At 44.3% G+C, this 14,078-nt stretch overlaps 1 protein-coding gene across 1 annotated transcript in view; it reads left to right on the forward strand.

Moving 5' to 3' along the window:
* LOC132864429 (tripartite motif-containing protein 16-like) overlaps window positions 1–14,078 on the forward strand; it is a 79,786-nt gene that overhangs the window by 6,257 nt on the left and 59,451 nt on the right. The window contains exon 2 of the mRNA XM_060897844.1: window positions 4,404–4,499. Within this exon, the coding sequence (XP_060753827.1) occupies window positions 4,404–4,499 (96 nt within the window). The remainder of the gene's footprint in view (window positions 1–4,403; window positions 4,500–14,078) is intronic.

Genomic DNA, 14,078 nt, shown 5'->3' on the forward strand with positions numbered 1-14,078 from the left:
CGTTGATGATGACGACACCATTGGAGTCTGGCCCTAATGTGACGATCCCTCAAACAGGGAATGACACGAGGACGTCGGGCGTGTAAGTGAAATCTGTGCAGTCGATTCCTGATGGTCTGGCCACTCACTACCAAGCCAGTATCCCTTCGAAGTTGAGACCTTATCTGATTTGCTGTTACCATACGATTTCTCAAGGCAATAGTGCGGATGAATCTGTCCTGAGCCTGAGTTGTTGCCCTTGGTCGACCGGATCGTGGTCTATCCTGAACAGACCCTGTAGCACGATGTCTGGACCATAATCTGCTGATGACAGACTGGGAAACATTCAATGCTCTTGCCACAACGACCTGTCTTGTGCCAATCTGTAGCATGCCAAGGGCACGTAACCTCTCATCCTGTGTTAGACGGCGCATGGTCTCTGTTTAATTAACGACTTCAACCACTGATAATCTGATGCTTTCTCTTCAAAATCTTCCTTTGGAGTGGCTCTAACCTTCCAATTCAGAGTCATGCAAATTTGTGGCACGACCCCCTTGATCATCAGTAGCATCCCGTGCTGATCATGAGTGTCACTGATGTATTTTTGGGTGATGAATTTCTTTGGAAATGCTTCCTCAGTAAGGAACTATACAACATGCTTTCGTATCCCTTTGTATATGTGAAAATTTGGATCTCAAAATAAAATATCCCCTACTTTTTTTTTAATAGTCCGATTTTCGAATACTTGGTATCCCTGGAATCCTCGGGCCAAGACGAATCCAGCGCACTCTCTGACAAAATTTTCAACCTCGGAAAGTTTTCCCGCAATTTTGCATTTTGTGAAAATCACTTAAAATGCTTCTCCTCCCTCAATTTTTGACCCATTTCTCCCAAACTTGGTAAGTGGCCACTTTGGACCAAGCCACACAGGGCACTTTCCCGCTGTTCAGAATTGCGTAAGCGTTTGCCCGTGGCAGCCAATTAAAATTGCGCTGGCGGCTCAAAGTCGCAGGTACATTTCTCCTTGTAACTTCTGAACCGTTGGTCCGATTTTCAAAAACTTGGTATCTCTGGAATCCGTGGCCCATGCCGAATCCAGCGCACCCTTCGGCATCGTTTTTAGCCCTGGAAGTTTTCCCGCCGTTTTCAGTTTTGTGCAAATCAATTAAAATGCTTCTCCTCCCTCAATTTTTAACTTATTTCTCCCAAACTTGGTACATACCAACGTTGGCCTAGGCTGCACAAGAGCCTTAACCGGTGTTTAGGCTTTCCTAAGCGTTTAGCCGTGGCCGCCAATCAAAATTGGCCGCAAAGACACGCAACAGGATCTTTGCTCATATCTCGGCTGCCCTTTGGCGTACCTTAACGCAACTTTGTGGCATTATGTCGCGCCCCTCCACAAAGGCCCACAAAAAAATTGGGACAAACTGGCCGCTAGGGGGCGCTATACCTAGGGACAATGACTTTTGCCTCTTATCTCATGCTTTCTTTTGGGTGTTCCTTTCACCTTACCTCATATCTCATGCTGCCTTTTGGGTGGCCCTTTCACCTAGAGGCGTGGCTACACGCACTGCATCACTCTCGCGATTTCCCACAGGGTAATATACATGTCAACCTATACGGAATGTCCGTATTTTATACGGATTTGATTCAATAAACGTAGTATACGGGCGTATAAATAAAGTTATACGGATTCTTTAAAAAAACTTCAATATTTATTTAGAGCTATAATCAATTCCCATGATGATAAGAGTGCATAACATTTACAAACGTACTGTACACCACAGACAGCCAGTAAAGAGTCTTATGAAATCGCGCGTTATCTTGTGGTAGCAAGACTTCGTTCCACTTTTGATCATGTGCACACCGCATTGCGAGAATCCTGCCAACCGGGAAGTCATAGACAAACATAGACGCCGCCTTCTGCATAGAATCATACGTCATCCTCGCTGCCATATTGGATGTGGCAAAGATGCCTCATTCATGTGCTGCGTTTAACTGTACCAACAGGTTTACTGTCCAAACGAGATCACATGGGATTACCTTTCACAGGTGAGACTGGAAAAGTACTTTTCATTGTATTTGGTCATTATAATGTAATTTTACAAACAGATTTTCCTGACTTTGTAGCTAATATGAAGTCTCGTGCATAATAGCCGCTCGGTGAAACCTGTCTCCAAACAACGAAGTATTTCCTTCGTAACTACGCTGATAACACTTTGTGTTTTTGTCAAACATTGGAGCTTTGTATTCATTCTGATGGTTTATTGTTATTAATATTGAATAAAAAGTAACTGGGATATATCATTGTTAATTATCATTCAAATTTTAGGTAAATTATTTTAATTTGCATCTTATACGGATTTTATAAGGGAAATACGGATTTTGGAGGTTGGTTATATAGGTTTGATTGACCAAAGGTTGACATGTATGCAGTATCCCTGTCTTTACGCACTGCTATGTAGCCATATATTATTAAATCAAGTGATGATTTTAACCAGGTTTCCTGTATACAGATAATGTTTGAATTACAACAACTTGTTCCTCAATAAAGTGTTTTAGTTCCTGACCATTAGCAATTAAGCTCCTGGCATTCCACTGTAGAATAGGTAGTCATTATTAACTGCCACGTGGTGCTTGACTATCAGATACCCCTAATACCATATTGTGAATGGAATCAACTGACAATTCATGAATCTCTTGATAGTTTTCCGCTGCTTTTTTATTATTTTAATTCTGTCAATTCTACTTGCTACTTGGGCTGAGCAATTAACCACTTCCACCATAAAAGCAATGACATTTTTCTTATCCACAATTAAAGTCTCTTCAGTTACTTTACAGCATTTCAGAGTCATGTGAGTTTGACTCGGGGGTAAAACTACAGGAGTCATACTTCCTTTAACCCTTGATTTTACTTGGTTTTCTTTGTCAACCTTTTTAATAGCTTCGGCATAAGTAACGCTCTCTTTCACCTTAACACTTTGCACTTGAATTGCTCTTTTATACATCTCACACCCTTCATAGGCCGCACTGTGTTCACCTCCACAGTTACAGTGCTTGATTTTTGTTCCTTCCTCACATTTACCATATTCATGTTCGCCTCCTGCTAGTCTGCAGGAGACTAGCAGGATTGACTTAAGTGCCCTTGAGCAAGGCACCTAACCCCCAACCGCTCTGGCAAGAGTGGTGGCGTACCTTGTGTCTGATTAGCCAAAGAAAAACTGATGATGTGATCATCAGTTCGGGCATTGAACCCGACCAACTGACTGACTGTTCGCCTCCACATCTAGCACACCTAGGTTTTGACTTGCACACAGAAGAAATGTGTCCATATCACTGACATTTAAAGCACCTAATTGGTGGGGGGATGTAAGGCCTCGTCATATAACTTAAATATCCAATCATGATCCGCTCCGGCATCTTAACCTCATCCAACACTAACAAGACAGACAAACTTGGTCCTTTAGTTCCATTCCTAATTACTGGCAAACGCTTGACTTTGTTGATTTTAACTACTTTAACATTGCTTTTAATATCGTCCTCTAACAAGTCAGTCGATACACCTGATATCACTGCCATTACTTTACCTCTTTCTTCCCAGTCTTGGGCTTTAACGTGTTTCCCCAGTAAAGTTTTAAGCTTCATTAATCCCATTCTCTGATCTCTATCTTGACAAACAACTAACAGGTTACCATCTTTTAATGTTGTGATGGAGCGAACTTCACCTACTTACCTGTAAATGGCTTCACTGACTTTCAATGGGTTTAGTATACAAGGGGTTTGAAATCGGATCACAACTTTAACATCAGTCCTCGATCTTTTCGCTTCATCTTGTTTAGCTTTCACCTTTCTTTTCTTCAATGCTCTTTTGAACCAAATTCCATTTACCTGACTTCACCTTCCCTTTTATAGTACTCTCACTGTCATTCTCTTCTGAAAACTCCTCCAAATCATTAGTTTCACACTCATCTAGAACTCCTTTCAATCCATGATCGCACCCCAGTCCACCAAACGCCAGTTGCAATGAATCTGGCGGCTCTTTCACATTCCCGGAAGCACTCATTGCGTTTTTTCTCAGATCAGTCTGTCTGTGAATCCCATTGAAAGTCACAGCTGCCTTTTGAACAGTTTCACTCCAGAGAATATTGTTGAACTACCTTGATGTTTCTGTCACACAAATAACATTGAAATAACAATCAGTTGACATTTTCACAGAAAACTAAACTTATAATATCATAAGTGGTGCAAACATCTGAAGATAGAATTCACTTCATTTTGGGTGTCTTGTTAGTTCTCGAGGTGATATTTCTAGTTTTCATTGAAATGTTTTTATTGACTTTTTTAATTTAGTTTTTTTTTTCCTTTTGGCTATAATTGTGTAGTAGATTATTAAATGTATTTAAATGTATTTTATTTGTTCTCAGAATGAGCTAAAGGAGGAGCAGATGAAATCCCAGCAGAGGATCCAGGAGAAGCAGAAGGAGGTGCAGGAGCTGAAACAGGCTGTGGACACTATTAAGGTAAGGAGTGAAGAGTAGCTGTGTTTCAATTAACCTGCTTAAAGGAGATACGCAGAACCATGGCCTCTTTTTTTTTTTTTTTTTTTTTTTTTTTTTTTAATAAATGCCTTGAGTGGAGGAAATAATTATTTGATCCCTTGCTGATTTTGTAAGTTTGCCCACTGGCAAAGATATGAACAGTCTATAATTTTAAGGGTAGGTTTATTTTAACAGTGAGGGAGAGAATATCAAAAAGAAAATCACATTTTATAAAATATATAAATTGATTTGCATTTCGTTGAGTGAAATAAGTATTTGATCCCCTACCAACCATTAAGAGTTCTGGCTCCCACAGACCAATTAGACACTCCTAATCAACTCGTTACCTTTATTAAAGATAGCTGTCTTAAATTATATATATGGTCTGAGCTGTCGTATCCGACAGATCTCCTTTCTCTCAGTGTTCCTGGTTGAGGGTTGGATGTTTTCTGCAGTGACTGATCAGTCCTATTCGGGAACGGCAGTGTCGTTGACAGTCAGGGCAGGCAAAGTCGGTACTGCTTGGAGGAGTTTGGTTTTGTCTGGCATGACGGGCTAAACGGAATTCCTGGAGCAACTCGATGCGTCGATGCTCAAATTTCTCAATACCAACATGACAGATGGATCGCCACTCTGGACGGTTTAGAGCCTGACTCTCCCAGGTTTCAGTAGGTATTTCACATACTTTCAGGTTGGATTTCAAGACATCCTTGAACCGCTTGTGTTGTCCTCCTCGTGAACGCTGTCCACTGACTAACTCTCCATAGAAAAGCGCCTTCAGTATTCTGCTATCCTCCATGCGGGCGAGATGTCCAGCCCATCGGAATTGGCCTTTGATGAAGAATGCTTCAATACCTTCTATCTCACAGCGCTCAAGTACTGCAGTGTTTGGTACTCTGTCCTTCCAGGAGATGCCACAGATTTTGCGGAGGCATCTAAGGTGGAATTGGTCAAGTTTTTTCACATGGCGACGATACCAGGTCCAAGAGTCACTTCCGTACAGGAGAGTAGATAGCACAACTGTTCTGTACACACCAAGCTTTGTGCTGAGGCGAATACCATGATCAGACCATAGTCTGTGCTGCAGCCGTCCAAAGCTGACACTTGCTTTGCTAATTCGGGAAGTGATCTCATCATCTATACAGGCATTCTGTGAGAGGAAGCCACCCAAATAGCAGAACTTCTGCACAACCTTTAACTGATCATCACTGATCTTAATGACTGGGTCCACAGGTGGGCTGCCTGGTTTCGGCTGAACCATCACTTCAGTTTTTTTTTTATACTGATAGCAAGACCATAGCGTGTAGCTGCTCTAGCGAAATCATTGAGAATGCTCTGTAGGTCCTCCTCTGTGTGAGCAATCAGTGCGCAGTTATCTGCAAAGAGTAATTCTCGTAGAAGTAGTAGAGACACCTTTGTCTTGGCTTTCAGATGCTGGAGGTTGAAGATGCCACCGTCGCTTCTGAACCTGATCATGACTCCTTTGTTGCAGTCCTTAAAGCCATCCTGGAGCATTGCAGAAAAGATGATGCTAAACAGTAAAGGGGCCATGACACATCCCTGCTTGGTACCATTTGTCACTGGGAATGCTTCTGATGTGGTCCCAAGGTCAGATACACAGGCCATCATACCTTCATGAAAAGAGTGAATGATCTTGACTACTCTTGGTGGACATCCAATCTTCAGAAGTAACTTCCAGAGCCCTTCATGACTGACAAAGTCGAAGGCTTTGGTGAGATCTACAAACACCATAAACAGGTCTAGGTTTTGTTCCCTGCATTTTTCCTGGACTTGTCTGGCTGCAAATAGCATGTCTGTTGTGCCTCTACCAGATCTGAAGCCGCATTGACTCTCTGGAAGCGTACTGTCAAGATGAGTGGTGAGACGATTGACGATCACTCTGGCAAGAATCTTGCCAGCAATGCTAAGCAGTGATATGCCACGATGGTTGTCGCATATATGTCTATCGCCTTTATTCTTATAGAGGTGAATTATCAAAGCATCTTTGAAGTCCTGTGGAACTTCACCTTCTATCCAGAGTTCCTTGAAAAGCTGTGTTAGTTCGTATGCAAGCTTCTCTCTGCCATATTTGTACACTTCTGGAGGGATACCATCCTCACCTGGTGCTTTGCCACTAGAAAGCTGTTTAATAGCCTTGATTATTTTGTCAGCAGTTGGTAGTTGGTCAAGCTCTTCAATCACTGGGCTTTGTGGCATTTCTGCAATCACCTCTTCAGAGATTGTTGACTGGCAGTTAAGCAACTGATTGAAGTGCTGTGCCCATCTCTCAGTGATGAGTGAGGGTTCTTTGATCACAGTGCGCCCATCAAGGTCAAATAGTGGGCTAGCTCCTCTGGATGAAGGTCTATAGACAGCCTTGAGTTCACTAAAGAACTTCTTGGCATTCTTTGTATCAGCAGCTTCCTGTAGTTTTCTTGTCCTGACTCGCCACCAGTTGTCCTTCATCTCACGTAGCTTGGCTTGAGCCTTCTGCTTCACATGGTTATAACAATCTTTCTTTGCCTGTGAGTCTTTGTTGTTAGCATACTCAACATGAAGTGAGTGTAGTTCATCAAGCAGAGCATTCACTGAGACATCATTTTCATCAAACCAGTCTTTGTGTTTCTTCTTTACATATCCAAGAGAGTCAGCCAATGCCTGATATACTTTTTGGTGGAGCTCTTCCCAATGACTGGCTGCATCGTTATGCTCAGTGTTTGCAAGATCCACGAGGGCAGATGCAATGTTCTCTCTAAGAGTTTATTGTGTCTCACTAGCAACAAGCTTAGCAACATCTAGCTTCTTGGTTGGTTGGACACGTTGATGCTGTCGGCTCACTTTGAATGAGATGGAAACTTTGCTTTTCAGAAGAGCATGATCAGAGTGACAGGTTGAAGCTTTAGCTGCACATGTGAGTTTAACATCATGCCAATCTTTCTGCTTAATGATGATGAAGTCAATTTGGTGCCAATGACCAGAGCGTGGATGTCTCCAAGTTGTCTTAAAGCTGTCTTTCTGTGTGAAGAGAGTGTTGGTGATAACCAGCTGCCTCTCAGCACACAAGGTCAGCAAAAGGGTACCATTTGAGTTTTCCTTTCCAACTCCATGGTGACCGAGGACTTTCGACCATGCTGTATGATCTGATCCCACACGAGCGTTAAAGTCGCCAAGTAGGAACAGCTTATCAGAACGTTGCACTGACTGAATGACATGGTCTAGCTGTTCATAGAATTCTTCCTTTGCCTGGTCTGAGTATGCCATGGTTGGAGCATAGGCGCTGATGAAGGTAGCAAAACCGCGGTTTACTTTCAGTCGCAAGGTAGCAAGCCTGTCGCTGATTCCCTGCGGGAGCTTGTCAAGGAGCTTCAGATGTTGGTTACGTATGGCAAAGCCAACTCCCGATTGTCTGGCTTCATTTGCTGGTCGACCGCTCCAAAAGAACGTATAGCCAGATCCATGTTCTTCAAGTTGTGAGGTATCTGGGAGATGAGTTTCAGAGAGCGCTGCTATATCGATGCCATAACGTCCCAGTACATTTGCTACAACAGCTGTTCTGTGCTCAAGGTTGTTTGGGTTGTCCTGAAGAGTCTGGACATTCCATGCTGCAATATTGATGTTCGTCTTGCCTTTATGTTGTATGCAAATACTATTCCTTGTTCTACCGCTAAATTGGATAATCAGCTCGCCACAGTAAATGAGCAGATTGAAGTGGAATGAGCTTTTTTTTAGGAATCCTTTTATCTTCCCCTCCCCTTCCGGGGAAAGCAGTGCTATCCCATGGGCTGCTTTGTCACTCGAGCAGGATACGAGATGAGTCGTCATTCTAAGTCGATGTCAAAGCGACCATCACACCCGAGTTGCCTACATGGAGATTCATGGCTAGAGGCTCCCAGCAGTATCCTCCACCTGCCTCCGTCGTCATTAGTCCCTCGCCGTAGGGCTTCAGAGAGAAAAACCTGCACATAGTCAAGGAGTAACGGGGCTGTGCAAATACATCTGATACTCCTCTCTCATCCTGTGGACATCGATTGCTGCAGGTGCGTTGCTGCAACGTGCAGAGGATGGGCACAGGTGCAGCAACTGGCCAGGATCCACTTCTTTGTGGACTGCCCTACTCGCTGGTTGCAGCAGCTATCACAGTTCATCCGCCTTCACCCGTTGGGTTCCACCATTGACCGCTATCCCATCCCTAGGTAACAAGGGTTTGATCAGTTTTATGGCGCCAACCAACCCGCCAGTTGTAAAGTGGATACTATTGGCAACCTGTGTGCATTTTATAGACGTTAGCTGGGACTTGCTAACCCCACACACGGCCTCTCAACTCTACCTGGATGCAGTTTAACGTCATACCCATACCTGTATAAAAGACACCTGTCCACAGAGTCAATCAATCAGACTCCAACCTCTCCAACATGGGCAAGACCAAAGAGCTGTTTAAGGATGTCGGGGACAAGATTGTAGAGCTGCACAAGGCTGGACTGGGCTACAAAACCATAAGCAAGAAGCTGGGTGAGAAGGAGACAACTGTTGGTGCAATAGTTTGAAAATGGAAGAAATACAAAATGACCATCAATCGACCTCGGTCTGGGGCCCCACGCAAGATCTCACCTTGTGGGGTGTCAATGATCACGAGAAAGGTGAGAGATCAGCCTAGAACTACACGGGAGGAGCTTGTGAATGATCTTAAGGCAGCTGGGACCACAGTCACCAAGAAAACCATTGGTAACACATTATGCCGTAATGGATTAAAATCCTGCAGTGCCTGCTAGGTCCCCCTGCTCAAGAAGACACGTGCAGGCCCGTCTGAAGTTTTCCAATGAACACCTGAATGATTCTGAGAGTGATTGGGAGAAGGTGCTGTGGTCAGATGAGACCAAAATCGAGCTCTTTGGCATTAACTCAACTCGCCGTGTTTGGAGGAAGAAAAATGCTGACTATGACCCGAAGAACACCATCCCCACTGTCAAGCATGGAGGTGGAAGCATTATGCTTTGGGGGTGTTTCTCTGCAAAGGGCACAGGACTACTTCACTGCATCAATGAAATTTGGACCATTAGAGTCCAAATTTGAGGGTCCCTATTCCGTTATTCGCCGGATCTCCGATGAAAATTATTTAGTGGCAACTCCATCCCGTCGAAAAAAATCTACACTGTATCACGCCAATTCAATGAAGCCCTATTATGAATCTTCGTGCCCCCACCCAGTCTTAGCCTCTGCTCCGGATTTGACTGGGGAAAGTGGGCATGAAATTCTCGACCCAAATGATGGCGTTCTTCGGGGGCGTTTGAAAAATTCAGAGTGTTTGTCAAAATTGGATGGGATACTGGTGTATTTGACAGAGCCTAAACGAGAGGATTTAATTCGCCTCGTACGTGCATTTCCTGCTTTGTTTGGGGATACTCCATCTCGAACCACTTGGATCGAGCACGATATTGATGTTAGTGATTCGGCCCCGGTGCGGCAACGCTTTTATCGTGTGTCACCAGAAAAACGTCGAGTGCTGGAGTCGGAGGTGCGATATTTGCTGGATAATAATCTGGCAGTCCCGTCGTTTTCAGAATGGGCGTCCCCGTGCATTTTGGTAGAGAAGCCCGACAAAACGGTTAGGTTTTGCACAGATTTTCGAAAGGTGAACAGTGTCATTAAAGGGGACAGTTTCCCGTTACCTCGAATCGAGGATTGTGTCGACTCTGTGGGGTCTGCCAAATATGTAACGAAACTTGATCTCTTAAAGGGATATTGGCAGGTGCCGTTAACTTCAAGGGCTATGGAAGTCTCCTCCTTTATTACCCCATTCGGTCTGTACTCTTATACCGTCATGAGTTTCGGCTTGAGAAATGCGCCGGCAACTTTTCAGCGGCTTATGAATCGGGTAATTGCGGGTTTAGAGGGCTGTGCCGTTTATTTGGATGATTTGATTCTGGTCAGCGACACTTGGGAATCGCATCTGCAGAGGCTCAAATCGGTGTTTGAACATTTGACTGAGGCGCAGCTGACTGAACCTCGCAAAATGCGAATTTGCTAGGGGTACGGTGACTTATCTTGGTAGAGTTGTCGGTAATGGGGAAGTGCGTCCGATTGATGCGAAAATTTCGGTTGTCCAGCAATATCCACCTCCCGCTACAAAAAAAGATCTGCGGCGATTTTTGGGCTTAGTGGGTTTCTACAGATGTTTTTGTAGGAATTTTGCCACCGTGGTAGCCCCATTGACAAATCTTTTGAGGGATGGGGAGAAATATGTGTGGGGTGCTGACTGCCAAACGGCGTTCGAAAATGTTAAGTTATTACTTTGTTCTGCGCCTGTTCTGTCTGCTCCATGCTTTGATAAGCCCTTTGTATTACAGGTTGATGCCAGCAACGTCGGAGCGGGTGCTGTTCTGATGCAGGCTGATATGCACAATATTTACCATCCTGTGTGTTTCTTTTCAAAAAAATTTTGTTCGTACCAACGCCACTATTCTGTGGTGGAGAAAGAGACATTGGCCTTAATATGGGCTTTGCAGTACTTTTCGGTCTACATCAGTTCTGCCGTGTCCTTGACTGTTTTTTCTGACCACATAGTGTCCAAACCAGCGCTTAGTGCGTTGGTCTTTATATTTGCAGTCATACTGTTTGGATATTAGGCACATAAAAGGGTCAGAAAATATTGTGGCCGATGCGTTATCCCGTGTCTGATCATTTGCCGTTTTTGTATTTCTTGTTCCCCTGTCTCTCTTTTGCTCTCTCTATAGGAATCTGTGGAGGACTGCGATTTTAGGCTCTGCGTTTTCCAAAAAAAAAAAAAAGAAAAAAAAGGGGGGGCGTGTGACGCCTGCGAGCGTTTCGGGGGCGGTGCCTCTGTTGACAGCGTGGAGCTGGAAGTTGATTGTGCTGAATGTCGCCAGCTGCGAAGCCTTCACCTGGGCCTATTAATAGGACTTTGTTTGGGTGTGAGGGGCCGTGAGCGTTAGGCTTCACGTTGGCCATGGGTTTGGTAATTTGTATTTGTTAAAATTGTATGAATTCCAGTAAAGAGCATGATTTTCTGTTTTGAGTGCCTTATTTTGGGTTTGGGGTTATTTGTTTGAGTCAGAATGTAACAGCGGCCATGTAACGTAAAATCCTGAGTGACAACTTCCTTCCCTCTGCCAGGACACTGAAAATGGGATGTGGATGGGTCTTCCAGCACAACGATGACCCAAAACATACAGCCAAGGCAACAAAGGAGTGGCTCAAGAAGAAGCACATTAAGGTCATGGAGTGGCCTAGCCAGTCTCCTGACCTTAATTCCATAGAAAACCTAAGGGAGGGAGCTGAAGCTCCGAGTTGCGAAGCGACTGCCTCAAAACCTTAATGATCTAGAGATGATCTGCAAAGAGGAGTGGACCAAAATTCCTCCTGACATGTGCGCAAACCTGGTCATCAACTACAAGAAACGTCTGACCGCTGTGCTTGCCAACAAGGGTTTTGCCACCAAATACTAAGTCTTGTTTGTTAGAGGGTTCAAATACTTATTTCACTCAAAGAAATGCAAATTAGTGTATATCTTTTTATATGAAGTTATTTTCTGGATTTTCTTTTTGATGTTTTGTCTCTCACAGTTAAAATAAACCTACCATTAAAATTATAGAATGTTAATTTCTTTGTCAGTGGATGAACTTACAAAATCAGCAAGGGATTAAATAATTATTTCCTCCACTGTGTGTGTATGTATGTATGTGTATATATATGTGTGTGTGTGTGTGTGTGTGTATATATATATATATATATATATATATATATATATATATATATATATATATATATACACACATAAATATATATATATATATACACACATAAATATATATATATATATATATATATATATATATATATATATATATATATATATATATACACACACACACACATATACACACACACACACACACACACACAGACACACACACACAAAAAATCTCCTTCTCACCCCCGGCGGGGGGGTGGTATCCATGTCATCCTCAAGCTCGGGTCCTCTACCAGAGGCCTGGGAGTTTGAGGGTTCTGCGCAGTATCTTCGATGTTCCTAGGACTGCGCTCTTCTGGACTGAGGCTTCAGATGTTGTTCCTGGGATTTGCTGGAGCCACTCTCCCAGTTTGGGGGTTACTGCCCTAAGTGCCCCCACTACCACGGGGACCACGCAACCCTTGACCTTCCACATCCGTTCCAGTTGCTCTTTCAACCCTTGATACTTCTCAAGTTTCTCATGTTCCTTCTTCCTGATGTTGGCGTCAGCTGGGATCGCCACATCTATCACCACCACCCTCTTCTGCTCTTTGTCCACCACCACTATGTCCGGTTGGTTAGCCAGGATCTGTTTGTCAGTCTGGAAGCTGAAGTCCCACAGAATCTTGGCCCTGTTGTTCTCAGCCACCTTCTGTGGTATGGCCCATTGGGACTTGGGGATTTCTATTCCATACTGGTTGCAGATGTTCCTGTATACTATCCCAGCCACTTGGTTGTGCCTCTCCATGTACGCTGATCCAGCTAGCATCTTACACCCTGCTACTATGTGCTGGACTGTTTCAGGGGCTTCTTTGCACAGTCTGCATCTTGGGTCTGATCTACTCTGGTAGATCCTGGCCTCTATGGCTCTTGTGCTTATGGTCTGTTCTTGTGCTGCCATGATTAGTGCCTCTGTGCTGTCTGTCAGTCCTGCATTATCCAGCCACTGGTAGGATTTCTTGATATCAGCCACTTCCTCTATCTGACGGTGGTACATGCCATGTAGGGGTTTGTCTCTCCAGGTTGTCTGTTCCTCCTCCTCCTCTGCACTCTCATCAGGGTTCTGCTGCCTGAGACATTCACTTAGCAGTTCATCCTTTGGGGCCATCTTTCTGATGTATTCTTGGATTTTCGATGTTTCATCCTGGACCGTGGTCTTGACGCTCACTAGCCCTCGGCCTCCCTCTTTCCGCTTAGTGTATAGTCTCAGGGTGCTGGACTTGGGGTGGAACTCTCCATGCATGGTGAGGAGCTTTCTAGTCTTGATATCTGTGGCTTCTATCTCCTCCTTTGGCCAGTTTATGATACCAGCGGGGTATCTGATGACTGGTAGTGCATACATGTTGATGGCTCGGACCTTGTTCTTACCATTCAGCTGACTTTTCAGGACCTGCCTTACTCTCTGGAGGTATTTGGCTGTGGTTGACTTCCTTGTGGCTTCTTCATGGTTTCCATTAGCCTGTGGGATGCCAAGGTACTTGTAGCTGTCTTGGATATCACCTATGTTGCCCTCTGGTAGGTCAATCCCCTCAGTCCGGATCATCTTGCCTCTCTTTGAGACCATCCGGCCACACTTGTCCAATCCGAATGACATCCCTATGTCATCGCTGTAGATCCGGGTGGTGTGGATCAGCGAGTCTATTTCTCGCTCGTTCCTGGCATACAGCTTGATGTCATCCATGTAGAGCAGGTGGCTGATTGTTGCCCCACTACGGAATCGGTACCTGTAGCCGCTCTTCGTGATGATCCGACTGAGGGGGTTCAGGCCTATGCAGAACAGCAGTGGTGATAGTGCATCTCCTTGGTATATGCTG

This window comes from Neoarius graeffei, chromosome 17, assembly GCF_027579695.1.
Source record: "Neoarius graeffei isolate fNeoGra1 chromosome 17, fNeoGra1.pri, whole genome shotgun sequence".
NCBI classification, from domain to species: domain Eukaryota; kingdom Metazoa; phylum Chordata; class Actinopteri; order Siluriformes; family Ariidae; genus Neoarius; species Neoarius graeffei.